The sequence below is a fragment of the Schistocerca serialis genome, chromosome 2 (assembly GCF_023864345.2).
Source record: "Schistocerca serialis cubense isolate TAMUIC-IGC-003099 chromosome 2, iqSchSeri2.2, whole genome shotgun sequence".
Taxonomy (NCBI): domain Eukaryota; kingdom Metazoa; phylum Arthropoda; class Insecta; order Orthoptera; family Acrididae; genus Schistocerca; species Schistocerca serialis.
The window spans coordinates 223308377-223324110 of NC_064639.1; the positions used below are offsets into that span (position 1 = coordinate 223308377).

General features: G+C 43.7%; 1 protein-coding gene across 4 annotated transcripts in view; it reads left to right on the forward strand.

Moving 5' to 3' along the window:
* Positions 1 to 15734, forward strand: part of LOC126456968 (zinc transporter 2) — a 131907-nt gene that overhangs the window by 23042 nt on the left and 93131 nt on the right. Inside the window, exon 1 of one of the 4 annotated variants that reach the window (XM_050092910.1) lies at positions 11172 to 11302. The exons of 2 other annotated variants lie outside the window; for them this stretch is intronic. Coding sequence is in view for 1 of the 2 variants with exons in the window: in XM_050092908.1 (XP_049948865.1) it covers positions 11260 to 11297 (38 nt within the window). In the remaining variant the exon portion in view is untranslated. Of the gene's footprint in view, positions 1 to 11171; positions 11303 to 15734 lie in introns of those variants that run through there. One more of the 4 variants, XM_050092908.1, reaches the window with a different exon arrangement.

Sequence of the window (15734 nt, forward strand, 5' to 3'; positions counted from 1 at the left end):
CAATGCCCGCTGCAGTAGACTCTCTTGCCACGAGTGCTAGTTTGTGACAAAGAGGTTGGTCATGTAAAAGATGCTTTACAATTAGGTGACAAAAGCCATGTGATGGCGCTATACGTATATACAATGGCGGTACTATCACGTACACAAGGTACAAAAGGGCGGTGCATCGACGGAGCTGTCATTTGTACTCACGTGATTCATGTGCAGAGGTTCCCGATGTGATCACAACTGCACAGCGGGAATTAACAGACTTTGGACGCGGAATGGTAGTTGAAGCTAAACGCGTGGGACATCCCATTTCGAAAATCGTTAGTGATTTCAGTATTTCGAGATCCACAGCGTCAAGTGTGAGGAGAGAACGCCAAATTTCAGGCACTATCTCCCACCACCGGTAACGCAGTGGCCGACGGCTTCACTTAACGACCGAGAGGAGCAGCGTTTGCATAGAGTTGTAAGTGGTAACAGACAAGCAACACTGCGTGAAATAACCGCAGAAATCTATGTGGGACGCATGACGAACGCCTGAAGCACGTCTCCTGGGCTCTTTCTCATATCTGAAAAAAAAAAAAAAAAACAGGGCACTGTGCAAGCTGGTGGTGGCTTGATAATGGCGTGGGCTGTGTTCACGTGGAATTGACTGGGTCCTCTGAGCCAACTGAATCGATCATTGATTGGAAATGGTTATGTTCGGCAACTTGGACAGTTCGTTTGTTGAATGATCGAAAATCGGATACATGTTCATAGGACTCTTTCGGTTTATTTTCACATGTAGAATCACCTCACAAATTATGTGACTTTACTCCTGACTCACTCTGTGTTTTCAACAGAAATGGCCTTATAATATTCCTTTGGGTGCGCCTAAAGTTACTATGGCGTCTGAAGATTTCTTTAATTACATGGTGTGTTCTGTTATTAGAAACTCATCAGTCCGGTCACCCAAGTGGCCTGGTATTCCGTATGCTGGTATTTTCTTCTTTAGACTTCAGTTCGGAACTGTATCGAAAGGAACTGTATCGAAAGTCTTCCGGAATTCAAGGAACACTGCATCAACCTCGTCGCCGATGTCTACTGCTTTCGGAATCTCATGGACCATTACAGCGAGCTGGGTTTCATACGATCTTTGTTTTCGGAACCCATGTTGGTTCGTACAGAGGAGATTTTCGGCCACCAGAAATGTCATAAGACGCGAGCATAAAACATATCGCAACTTGTGCTCCGTCTTCAAAGAACTCGTAGTCGAAATGACGTCAAACTCTATTCCGCTTCATTCGTTTCGCATTGTAAAGCCTTTGCGAACAACACCGAGGATAAATCATCGAATCGTCGTGGTTTCTTTCATACATTGTTGATTACGTTCTTTGGTTCAGCACTACTTACGGCGTGCTCGTCCCCGTTATTGGGGCCGTTACGCACGGGATACCGTGCAACGTGATGTAGAGGGGTGAAGCGATTCGCTTTTCATTGACCATTTACGCGCCTTCTCGCCCGAGAAGCTGAGTGTCTCGTCTTGGGCCCAGTGTAACTGTCGTGTAGCTTGTCAGGTGAGTAGCCGCTGAAGTGGGCCGCTTGCAGCCGGTCCAGTACAGCCGTGCGCCACCGCTTATCGTACAAACGCATGAGACGGTGCAAAGACCGACGCCGCTAGACGTTAGATGACTGGCAACGAGTGATTTTGATCAAGCTGTCCCCTGTGGCAATCCGATGAACGGACTGTGGTTTTGCGAACTGCTATAGAACCTGACTTGCCATAACGCATAGCGCCAACAGCGAAGTACGGATGAGGTGGTATCGAGGTGTTTTCCATGGTTAGGGTGTGGTCCCCATTTTGCGCTTAAAAAAAAAAAAAAAAGAAAAATCACTAAATGCTAAAGTGCATGTGAGCACAGCATTACAGTGCACCCTGCCATAAAGCAGCTTCTGTGACACAATGGTATGTGGATTGTTTTATTTGTTGCGTGTATTCCAGTCGCTATCTTTCCCTACAGTTTTTGCCCTCTACAGCTTCCTCTAGTACCATGCACATCATTCCGTGGTGTCTTAACGCTCTGCCGTCCGCACGTCTCGCTCAAATTTATTCCCTTGGCGCCGGCAGCGCTAATTCGGATTACTTCGCTTGTCGCCGGCCGCTTGTCACCTTTCCGTTGATGACAAGCTTCAAACACATTGACTTCTGCGCTCTTTAATTGTTCCGGAAATCCTCTATATTGCCGTATCGTTCCACAAACTCGAATTTTCTTTTCAAGTAACTTCTCTGCAAGTTCTACACTGTTATAATTATTGTCCATGTAGAGGTGATGCCACTTTCCATCAGAAGGTGTCAATAGTTCCATCACTGTTTTTGCTAAAGGCTGTCCATCGCCGGAATATGTCTTGAATGAGGAAATGTATCCCGTGCTCGAATCACACAGCATCCGAATGACTATGCTATATTTCGTAATTTTCGACGGCTTTTAAATTTTAAAATTTAACCGTCCACGCCACGGTATCATTCCTTCATCAGTTGAGATGTTTTGACTTAGATTAAACGTTTCTTTAAACTTTTTCGAAAAATAATCAATTACGATTTGCGCTTTGAAAAGCCGGTCGGCATTATCCGGTTTTTCGTTGTTGTCGGAAAAATGTAAAAATGATAATATTTTTCTGCATCGTTTGCGGGACATCGTTTTGCGAAATATCGGTGTCTCTATCAACGGATTCGTTGACCAGTAATAATCGATCCTTGCTTTTTTTTACAGTTCCCATAAGGATAGAAAGCCCACACCATTTTCTACCTTCAGGTCCCGTAACGTCGACAAATTTGGCTTTTTTTTAAATCTAGTTTCCTTATATCGCAATTTCGACTGTAGTACATGTTGGTTTCGTTGCTAATATATTCAAAATGGTTCAAATGGCTCTGAGCACTAAGGGACTTAACATCTGAGGTCATCAGTCCCCTAGAACTTAGAACTACTTAAACCTAACTAACCTAGGACATCACACACATCCATGCCCGAGGCAGGATTCGAATCTGCGACCGTAGCGGTCGCGCAGTTCCAGACTGAAGCGCCTAGAACCGCTCGGCCACACCGGGCGGCGCTAATATATTCAAATAGATCGTTCCCAACGTATAATTCTACGTTATCCTTGACACTCTGTGTATCTTTGGAAGATATATTTGGATCCAGAGATTCTGCTTCACTTTCATTTTTTTAATATGCAATGTGTTTTTCCCAATCAGCGAAGTCGTCCAGCACGTCAGTTCCAGACTGAAGCGCCTAGAACCGCTCGGCCACACCGGGCGGCGCTAATATATCCAAATAGATCGTTCCCAACGTATAATTCTACGTTATCCTTGACACTCTGTGTATCTTTGGAAGATATATTTGGATCCAGAGATTCTGCTTCACTTTCATTTTTTTAATATGCAATGTGTTTTTCCCAATCTGCGAAGTCGTCCAGCACGTCAGACAAGACGTCCGTGCTTTCATCGTAAAAAATCGTATCGTCTCTTTCGTCTGCCATGATGAAAGGGCACATGTACTTATGAAAACAAAAAAAAAACTTGTTGACGTGTGTAACTTATTGTTACCTAAACAAAACACCAACAGAATGCAAAGATACTAAAGTGCTGTTGCCGGCTACCGCAATTTCACCTCAGATTAAGGCCTGTGTTTGGTACCAGTAATCTTATCTTGGCAGGAATTCCCTCTTTGCCTATGCTAATCTGTTTTTTATTTCCTCCTTGCTTCGTCCGTCGTATGTTATTTTGCTTCCAATAATAGCAGAATTTCTTAACTTCCAGCCTTTTTCCATATTCTGTACTCATATGAGTCATTGGTATTCTTTTACCCTGAAAATTAATCCCACGTTTGAACCTTCCTTTTATTTTTGTCATTGCACTGCGGACAATAACATTTCTAAAATGGACTGACCTGAACCCAGTGGAACACCTTTGGGACGATTTCTGACGTAGACTTCGCTCCATACCTCAGCGTCCATTATCATTACCTTCTCTGGTTTCGGATCTTGAAGAAGAATGGGCCGCCATTCCTCCACAGACATTCAGATATCTCATTGGAAGTGTCCCAAGTAAAGTTAAAGTCCTCATAATAGCGAAGGGTGGTCACATCCCATATTAATGTCCACTGATAGGTGGCTGGATACTTTTGATCAGGCAGGGTGTGTATCTCATTTATTAAATTAGTAGTTCTTTGGTTTGCCAACTTTTTCATTCCTGTGGGCAACAAAGAAATCGAGTGCCTGTAGATACTCCCGCCATCTTTCGAATTGGCGCTAAGTAATATCGTTTCACCGCTCATATTATGTTACTCGTCACTGCTGCGCTGTTGGCGTGAGAAAGAGAAAGCAACATAAGGACAGAGCTACAAATAGCCCAGCCATACCTTACAACATTTCTCCACAATCCTTTCATCTTAATCACAAAGAGGTACAAATCGCGAAGTGGCGTCACATAGAAAAGACTCATGCCAGACGGCCAAACAACCCCAGACTCGGTCTACTCGCCGATAAATGCCAAACGATCATTTCAGATTTCACCCTGAGTGGACAACACCGGCAGTACCGCGGCCATACCTCAACAGCTACCTACAGTAGTCTGCTCCTTCAGCGATATTGCTCAACCATGTCGTAATATTGCCGTGTATTGCAGCCACATGTGATCCGCTTACCCAGCTCGGTATACAGTTTGTGTGTCGAGGCTGAGGGAACGCTCCTTGCGATACAGTGGTGCATCGTTTCGAGACATGCATATGAAAGTACCATCTATCGTTGCCATTCATCGTTGTTACTCGTCCTTGTTTCAGACAGCTGCTTGCTAGCTTGGCGCATGCAACTCCTCCATTTGGTATTCGTGCAAAAAAATCTTTATGGCTCTGTGCGTAAGATACGGAATTAATGAAGCAGTGATACAATAAATATGCACCAGGGCATATAAACTGCTTCACATTGATTTTTAAACTTGGGCATTTACATCTGTACTTGAGACGGTTACAAACATTTGGACACGTCACGATTATAAACATCACTCTTTCTTATGTACATAAGGAGACCTTACAAGTCTAGTAGATTGACACACGGAGTCCTTGATGCCTAATTTGAGGAAGACAATCTGTATCACGACATGCATCCAAAATACCTTTTTATCACGCTATGCAGGACACTTTCTTTTAAGAAACACATGACACAAACGTCTGGTAAGATAAGCAAAAACAGCACTCTCCACAAGCTCTGTGGCAGTAGTTGGAGTTCGTCAGCAGAAATGTGGAAAAGATAGATGTTCAACTTAACAATTCCATGCTCATTGTTTGTAGGTTAGTACGATTTACTCCCACATACTGGCTACTATCTTGAACCATATTCCAACTCCTGATATCAGACGGAAGAGTGCGTTGCTACTTGAATACCATTAGATAACGCGACCTTCCAATACTGAACGACATATTCCCAATGGAGCGAGAAACATTGCGGTCAAGACATCCCACTATATCATAGCCAGGATTCTTACTGAAAATGAATTCAGTGCCATCGATGAATGGAAACGCTGTTGGCAACAAAACTGTCCTCCATAGTGCCTGGAACAGCCCTGCGATCAGGAGAAACCCCCCCTGGAGTTGACTAGCCTCGGGCAGTGTGGAGTACCCTAACGGGCAATGAAAGATGTGCAGACACTGTCCGCAAGTGGTTGCAAATCTTCATCTCCATCTTGTGGCAGATGCGAAACGACTGACAATTGCTCGTGTATCAATATTCCCGCACGTCCCTACAAGAGTCCTTTCGAAGATTTACTGTCCGTGACGAATGGTGTGATTAGGTAAATAAAACTCCTTGATACTCTTCTGTAACTGTACTCATTTGTGTTGTATTATGCAGGAGAACTGTGTTATGTAGCAGCTTACTAATCCTTTTATATGTAAAGCAATTATTGTGATTCAAAAATTCTTGATGGTGCTGCACATACCGCTGGTGTAATTGTCGGGTGCTTTGAGCTGTCGCAAGCGCAGGGTCTTACCCTAGATGAAAATCAGCCTACAGATTATCACAGAAGTGCTGGAAAATGTCCCCGTTTGTTAGAGGGGCTCCTTGGTTTGGAAAAGGACGCAGGAGGTCAGGGATGCAAAGCTTTTTGTAGGAACGGCCTTTTATAGTTACAGTAGAAAATAGCCCCGGCCCTGTCAGTCCGCCGATTTGTTGCTGGGCCGAGTTTCTAAATAGGAACCAGCAGGGTTACTCAGCCTCAATTTTGTTGGTGGCCTAGAGCCGTCAACACGTAGCGCCCGCATAGATCAGCGCCCAAAACAGAGGAGCTCGTAGTAGTAGTAGTAGTAGTAGTAGCAGTAGCAGTAGCAGCTGCTTTATTCATTCGTAGATCTCTTTTTACAAAGACATAGGACATGTCAAAGTATTTACAAACAGACGTCTAGTCAGAGACAATCATTAGATTTACTCCTGGTATACAATACTTTTTTTTACAAATAACTTATTAAATAATGTAATGCCAAACTGTTCACTCATATCTCACTATCAGTCACTGCACACACTATATACACATTGTTTCATAACACTTCCTCACTGCGCACACAAACACACACACTGTGGTGATCTCTGGGTCATTTTCTGTACCACAACTTCCCATTTGCTATCCTGAAAAACTGAGTCAGCATCCCTCTATAATCAGTGAGATGTTGAGCTCAGAAAGAGGAAGAGGTGTTAATATTGTGCAATGCATAGCTTGGGCGTAAGTTTTTCTAGAAAAGGAAAAAAGGAAAAAAAACATAGTGTGAAGATGTTACGTGGAATGTTGGATGTTGGCGGAAGCCTGTGTCGTAGGCTTCGCGCGTATAGGAGTAGCGGGAGCCACTGAGAATAGTGTGTGACGTTTACTATCCGCATGACGTAAGTAAATGATCCACACAGAGGTGACAAAAGTCATGGGATCCCGCGTCGGACTTTCCTTCGACTGGCGTAGCGCTGCAGCTTGACGTGGCGTGGACTTAATAAGTTGTTGGAAGTCCTCCGCAGAAATATTAACCCATACTGCCTAAGCCGTCCATAATTGCGAAAGTGTTGCCGGGTGCAGGATTTTGTGCACGAACTGACATCTCTATTATGGGGGCCCAGTGACACGGCGTATTGTCATCAACGTCATTTGAAGTCAGTGATCGGTTCAATTAGACCTGAGGACCTAGTCCATTACATGTAAAATAAGTCTACAGACGAAATACTGTGAAGAATTCATAAAAATACGTAAATAGAGGTAAGTATGGACAGTATATTAAAAGACAGTTGTATGCTAATGACCACCAGTCTGCTCATCCAGTTAAGGCTTGATGGTGTAGCCATAAAACAGTTGTTTGGATCACTCAGGTAGGCTCTCAGTTTACACTCCTCGGTGTTCCGCAGTCACAGCTTCGTCGGGCTAGCTTTTACCCCCATTTGTGCATGTTGTATGTGTTGGTCGGGCGCGATTTAGAGGTTAGCTATAATTAATTTGTTGTCCACGTTTCACTTCATTTGCCGAAAATCGTGAAGTTGCTATAAGCAAGCTGTTGGGCCAATCGTAGGGCTGGATTTCTGGCACGAAGTTGGTTTGTTCTCAGCCCGGGAATATCGTCATGGATGAGGGTAGCCGCACGCTCTGAGGCGTATTGTCACAGCCCGGGCGGCTCGCCCCATCGGAGGTTCGAGTCCTCCCTCGGGTATGGGTGTGTGTGTTGTCCTTAGCGTAAGTTAAAGTTCGATTAAGTAGTGGGTAAGCTTAGGGACCGATGACCTCAGCAGTTTGGTCCCATAAGACCTTACCACACACTTCCAAAAAATTCATCATGGATGGGCAGTTGAAGATTATTCATTATTCTGGAATATTCTTTCACCAGGGTTTCTTGTTGTTTTGACACAGGAGGAGCTGTGTGGCTGAGTGTTGGAAGCCAGTTTGGTGTAGTAGTTTTTATGCGCCCAGAGATGATTCTCTTGGTTGTATTGAGCTGAATGTCTTATTTAGGTGAGGGCTGCTCAATCACATCGCAGTACGAAGTTCAGCCGTAGAAAACACTAGACTGAGCGCAGAAGTTCGAAGCGTATCTAATCCTTCCTGAAAGATAGTGCCCTATCAAGTAGGATCGAGTTCGTTTTAAATATTAAAATTTGTTAGTATGTGCTTTTTATTTTCAATTTCTTCGTGTTATCTGGGCCTCAAAGTAATTCCAAAAGTTGACATTAACTGAATGTTTTTAGTATATGAATTCATATGATTTTACAGTCAGCTGCTGCATAAAATATTAATGCAAATTATTCGCTGAATGCGAATTTCATGAAATCATCTGCAAAGGGTGTAGATGTATTACCCAATTGTGGCATACGGAAATTTGTACGGGGGCGGGGAAATTCCCATTCAGCGAATAATTTGGAAAAATATTACGTACAGCTGCTGATCGTCAAATCTTATGTAACTGCAATAAAATGAGACAGGACATACGATGATAAAAAAGGGCTCTATTCCTTGTGGTACTGCCATTCACCCTGAGCAATAATCCTGTACTGCTGGAAGCTTAAAAGGGAGACTACGATATAAGGAAGAGGACTGTGACATGTGGATCTTGGGTCGGTCCAGGGAGCGTGCACGGATAGCTCAAATGGTTAAGGGGTTAAATGGGAAATCCTGTCAAAAGATACACAATGGCCGAACTGGGATTGGCGTGGAGCATTTTCAAACTTTCCCAAATGTTCAGGAAGATACAGTAAACACGTCGGCCCTTACCAATGTTGTCCCATTGACTCCGTCAAATCCACCCTCCAGTTTTGTAACTGGAGTTCATTGCTGACCCTGACACCAGTCGTCTTCTGGCCACTTTCGATATTTCATTTATTTTAGCCAGTGTGAAGGAGCATTATACCTGTTAGTGATGTCTGCCTGGTATATTCCGGGAACCGCGTGTAACGGAGTGGTCTGGAATGCCACAGATAGCCTGACTAGCATACTCTATATACGTGCTCAGCGCACAGCTATTCTATGTCGCTCGACGCGAAGTCGGTGCGCCCAAGCGTTTGCTCTATTAACTGACTATTTGTGAGTATGAAACTGTGGTATGCTATCATGGCGGAGGGTAGTAAATTTGAATTACTAGTTCCTGTACTTGTTATTTTGTGCATTATTTTGGAAGCCGTATCAAGTATAACAGATATGTGATGACAGCAACTAAGGTTTTCATCAATATGTATTCCAAAATATTTCGAGGCCGCCTTTCTAGCTATGGAGGTATTTCCTAATTTAAAAGTTGCATTCGTTTTAGGGAGATCGCAGAAATTCTGCACCGGGGTAGTCTGAATGCCATTTTTCTCGAATGGGCCTTCAGTGCCTTGAACAGTTCGCCACCTCTTTCGGTAGCACATGTGTTGTGGCAAGACTAGTTGATCTGGACTGTGTAAATGTTGTGAATTTTCGAAAAGTGCCCTAGGAAAGCGTCTACACTCCCTAAGTAGCTTTTGTTGTCTTAACAGACAACTTGTCTGTGCCCCATATGCTACATATTTCGTCTAAGTCAGAGGAGTCCAATCCGCAGGCTGCATGTTGCCTAAAGCAAGTTATCAGTGTGGCCCAAGAAGTGACCCTCTATCACACGACCGATTAAAAAAAAAATCGATAAAATTCGTTTTGTGTAAAGTTATGGTAAACTGAGTATTTTTTCAATTTGAAACTACCGCCGCCGGAGTGGCCGGGCGGTTCTAGACGCTACAGTCTGGAACCGCGCGACCGCTACGGTCGCAGGTTCGAATCGTGCCTCGGGCATGGCTGTGTGTGATGTCCTTAGGTTAGTTAGATTTAAGTAGTTCTAAGTTCTAGAGGACTGATAACCTCAGAAGTTAAGTCCCATAGTGCTCAGATCCATTTGAACCATTTTTGAAACTACCGGTACACGATGCTACTATCCCATTAGTCCACCTTGCTCTTAACATTGCCGCCCGCGCTATGTTTGTATTTCCACAGAGACCTTCTTATAACCGGCCAATCCGTTCAGCAGCGCTGCTCTGTTATCTTATGACTATTCAGCTGCAATTGCGGAACTAGAGTGTTAGACACGTATAACGATATTAACTTATGGAAATACAAGGAAATTCTGTGATATTTCTGTGCAGTTGTGATAAAAAACGTAAGTTATGACCACTACAAGTCAGTAGATGTTAGAAATCTTGGCGTGGACTGCAATTACTGTTTGCTTCGGAGAGTACCGTAATCCTGTAATAACAAACTTTATTTAATATCCATTGCTACAAATAAGAACCATATTGGAACGTGGACGTCTCTGTAATGGCGTTGGACGAAATTTTTCTTTTTTACTTTCGTGTGCAGTTTTTACCGTAGCAAATGATTGGTATGAAGGTACTAGCTTTAATTCAATTTATTCATTCGACGGCCCACGGCCAAGCTTCCTATGGGATTGAGTCGTCGTAAATTCCAGGAATTCCTCAGAAGTTTGGATGCTGAATATGGTGATATCGTGTATTTTACAGAAGTAAGATGACTAAGTCGAGGCCAGATGTTAAAAATATTTTACAGCACAATCGATGAAATCAAATTGTTCATTATATCAAATAGCAAAATCTTCGCCAGACCTTGACGCTATCTGGCTGGCAAATTCAGCATTTGTGGTAGTTTTGACTGCTTGTTTAGATGACTCAAAAAAGCACCTTCAAGGTAGAAACCTACTCAACGGTCAATGTTTCAAACAAACATTGCGTTCCAAATGAAACTAAAATTACAGGTATATTAGGTGCGCCCAAAAAATACTCGTCTTTCATTGTGTCCCAGGTAAGCTGAAAGTTTGGACGCCCCTGGTCTACGCGTTATCAGTAGACTACACACACACACACACACACACACACACACACACACACACATGTCGTTGACTTGCAGGTGCACTTCGCATTGCTGTAGCTACCGGCTGTCGGTTGTTCCAAGTCAGACGGAGCATCAACAGTCCTTCATAATGTTCCCTTGTCGGTGCGACGTGAGGTGGTTGAAAATACGTCTCTTTTTTTATGACCGCTTGAAAAGGCAACAGCGCCCATACAGCTCGCGCTCGGCGCTCGTTTACATTCTCCATCGCATCTCTCCTCTCCCTGCCCCTTCCCCCTCCTACCTCGTGCCCACCTTCTGTCTCAATCCTTCCATCTGTTCGCAACACAGTGCTGTCACGAGCCTTATCTTTTAAGCCACAACTGTTCGGCAGCACGTAAACTATTCTTCGAAGTGACTATGCTTTAGCGATGGAGGAAAGCAGTTCTGCATATTTTTATCCAAATTGGTAAGGTAAGGCCAAATTTTCGCTACATTATTGTTAACTGTGTGAACAAGTTCAGCACCGAACTGCCGATCGTGTTGCACATAGTAGAAGTTCTCATGTGCCAACAACCCAAGCTATTTTAATGATGACAAAATTAGGCGCTAGAGGCGACCGTATGGGGCTCCCAAAATTCCATCATCACTGTCTCGCAATGTGAAATTACAGAACAATAAAGGCAATTAAATTTCTAACAATACTTGTATTATTTATCGTTAACATTAACTGATTTGCTGTGTTAATTTTTTCGACATGTTGCATTCTTTGCAAGCACGTTGATTAGCCAAAGTCTGTCGGTTCGATGAGGAAGGAAACAGATCCTGTCTCACAGTTACCGCTTACGCACAGACTTTACCACATACGATGAACGTCTTCTGTCTTCCATTGGATCTCTCAACTTTCACTTCATTTTGAGCATTATCTGTTCCGCTGTTAAACTTCGGCCAGGCTATTGCGTGCAGTATTTTTACTTTTTATACAGAGCGAATTGGGCAGTGCTTAAGACTCGGGATCGAGGATTGTTAGCGAGTTTGTTTAGACATATTGTGTCAACAGAGTTCAGGGGGACGTTCTTAAAGGTACTTGTGCGACTACGAGGATTTTGTTAACGTTGTAAAACAAAATTAGAACTCGCCTTGTTTCTTGACAGAGCTCCCATCCAAGTTGCAAGTCTGGTCCAGTGAGCTTCGCCATTGTGACTGAAGCAGAGTGGGTCGGTGCATAGATCTAGTGAGCGAATCATTTTTGTGATCTAGTCTAGGTCACTTTTTCATTCAGATGGAGGTCTATAGTTTTTTGTTAAATCTTTATTCCAAGTGACTATGCTGTAGCGATGGGGGAAAGCAGTTCTGCATTTTTTATCCAAATTGGTTAGCATCAACAATTGCAGCTACATACATTCATTAGTGGCTGTTACTATGGACAAGGTTAGTATTTACTATTCTACTCTACAAGAATACAAAAAGTTTCTGCAGTGTTACAGCCGGCCGAAGTGGCCGCGCGGTTCTGGCGCTGCAGTCTGGAGCCGTGAGACCGCTACGGTCGCAGGTTCGAATCCTGCCTCGGGCATGGATGTGTGTGATGTCCTTAGGTTAGTTAGGTTTAACTAGTTCTAAGTTCTAGGGGACTAATGACCTCAGCAGTTGAGTCCCATAGTGCTCAGAGCCATTTGAACCATTTTTTTTGCAGTGTTACAGGTGTGCCAGCAGATATTATAAACCTGCTGTTGCTGGCCTGCCCACCGAGCTAATCCCAGTGGGCATGCCAAGGCACTGGGCTGGCCCAAATTACTTGAACTCGCTGCAGTCCCTATCGTGTTAGTAGTTGTTCATTGGTGTCTACGTTGTATTCTAAACTACTAACACCTAATAACTAATATGTAAGTGCTGTTTTCCGATCGATGTTGGTGACACACCTGCCTCCCTGATCCAGGACTGCGGCGGATCTCGATCGTAATGGCGATCGGTCATTCCGCGCCCAGCGGTACCGGGCAGGTGCATCTCAGTCTTAATCGGTTCTTTTCATTCAACGAACGTTATGTTCCCTTATAAACTCCCTCAAGTTCTTTTGTGATACCTCGTTTGCCAAGATGTTCAGAATCTGAAAGATATCGTCACATCTTAGCGAGGAAAAGGTATCACGGTTAGGTACTTGCTGTAATCCGGTTGCCACATTGTTGTATATCAGGCACTCATAGATAACGTGATGAGGTGTATAGTTTACTGTTTGACGCAACTGGTTAACATTTTGTGTAAATTCGACACTAGATACACGCCGTCAGATCATCGGTGGGCCGCATGGAGCCTGGGGGTCGCGGTCTCTGCATCCAGTGCAGTAGCGTAAACCTGTCCTCACACGGGGCAAGGCAGTTGACGATGACATTCACTGTGAACGCGGACGGGACATCCTAACTCACGAGAGAGCGCCGTCAGCACAAGGGACGAGCTGGTTTACCCGAGTTCCGTCTCAGCGTTCTCCAGCTGCCGTTGTCGGCTTTATTTTGCTTGCAAACCACAGTTTGTTCACGAAAATGGACACGCGGAACGTCTGCGTTAACTCTGATGGCGATCTTTGTAGGCCAGCCGGAGTGGCCAAGTGGTCTAGGCGCTTCAGTCTGGAACCGCGCGACCGCTACGGTCGCAGGTTCGAATCCTGCCTCGGGCATGGATGTGTGTGATGTCCTTAGATTAGTTAGGTTTAAGTAGTTCTAATTTGTGGGGGACTGACGACCACAGATGTTAAGTCCCATAGTGCTCAGCCATTTGAACCATTTTCTGAACATTAAATCAAACTGCAAATTTCTGCACGCGTTTGAAACTTGTCGAAATATGTCTGAATATTTATTCAGCGTTTTTCAGGTTTTATGACTATACGAAGTTATACTCCCACAATATTGACATAAATTATTTACAGAAGAATGGAAAAACTGTTTGTGGCCGGCCTCGGAAAGCTCAGTTTAAGTTCAGGAGAAATGCAGGAACACGCGAGGCGATACGCAACCTACTACTTATCTTAGAAGATACGTTGCTGAAAGGCTAGCTACGGTTATAGTACTCATATATTTAGAGACATATATTTTGACGACGTGGACTGGACTACATTCTTCGGAATTTTGAAGCTACCAGGGATAAAATGTGGAGACCAAAAGGTTGTTTACGACTTAACACAGAAATCGGACTACTGTTATAAGAGTTGAAGGACATGAAAGGGAAGCCATAATGAGAAGGGAGTGAGACAGGATTGTAGACAAACCCTGATGTTATTCAGTCTGTACGATGAGCAAGCTCTGAAGGAGACCAAGGAGAAATTTGGAAAGGGAAATTAAAGTTCAAGGACAACAAATGAAAACTTTGCCAGTGACATTGTATATGTATCAGAGACAGCAAAGGACTTCGAAAAACAGTTGAACAGAATGGATGAAGTCTTGAAAAGAGGTTGTAAGATAAACATCAACAAATTAAAACATAGGTAATGGGATGTAATCGAAGTAAATCAGGCGATGCTGAAGGAATTGGATTGGCAATTGAAACTCTAAAAGTAGTAGAGTAGTTTTCTTCTTGGATGGGAAGATAACTAATGGTGGCTGAAGTAGGGAAGATATAAAATGCAGATCATCAGTGGTGAGAAAAGCGTTTCTGAAAAACGAGGAATTTGTAAATATTTAATATATATTAGTGTGTTATGAAATCTTTTCTGAAAATATTTGATGGAATGTACCCTCAGATGTTGATTCCCATAGTGCTCAGAGCCATTTGAACCATTTTTTTGATTGTTGTAGAAGAGTGAAGAAAATCGCAAACAAGCTTGAGGACTCGTCAATGGCTTGAAAAGCGAGAGTCAGAGAAACACTGCGTAATGTTGTGCAACAATCTGGGATACAAACTGGTAAAAGGTATTCATTAACTCGGTTCAATTTCCATCCAGTTTTAGGTTTGCCTAATATCGTTTAGGGCCCCGCGACCACGCAGAAGTGCCGCATTATGACGTGGCATGGACTCGACTTATGTCTGAAGTAGTGCTGGAGAGAAATGGCACCTTGAAAGTATTGGGTCAAGGGGGTTTGTACCTCAAAGTACCGTTATCCAAGATGGCGGCTGTGACGTCATCCAAGATGGTGGATTTGGGCTTGAAGTTTGAATTTTGGTGGGAAGATAGGTCAATTGGCTACCTCCACTAACCTAACCCCCCTCCCCTCCCCCAGAAAATGGCAGGAAGTTCAAATTCCATCAGGACAATGCAGCACACCTAAGAAAATCGCAGTAAAATAGGTCACTTGGGCTACCTCTAGCAACCTAAGAAAATGGCGGGAAAGAAAGGACACTTGGACTACGTCCACTAGCCTAAGTAACGTGACCACCACCTCCTCCTATGAACTGGCAGGAAGTTTGAATTTTTTCTGGAAGATATGTCAATTCGTCTATCTCTACTAACCTAAGAAAATGGCACAAAAGAAAGGGCGCTTGGGCTACGACCTTTGCTGGACATAAGTCTTTATTATTTTGCATGCACCAGTCTTTATTTAAACAATTTGATGCAATACAGCCATACAGTGTGTTCACCACAACGTCTGGACTCCAACTGACCTAGTACACAGTACGACCACCAGAGGGCACTCTCACCCTTGACGTAATCCAAGATAGCAGTCATGACCTCAGTTGATGACACAACTACCGTTATCCAAGATGCCAGGAAACAGTGTACTCGTCACGAGGTTTGGGTCTAGTATACAGTACCACCACCAGAGAGCGCTGTCGTCTGTACCGTGACATAATCCAACATGATGGTCTGAGGTGGGAGAAATGACGGGAAAAAGGACTCTGCCTGTGCAGGACATAAGTCTTTATTTTGCAGGCAGTGTCTCCACCATGAGATCTGGAGTCCAACTGACCTAGTATACAGCAC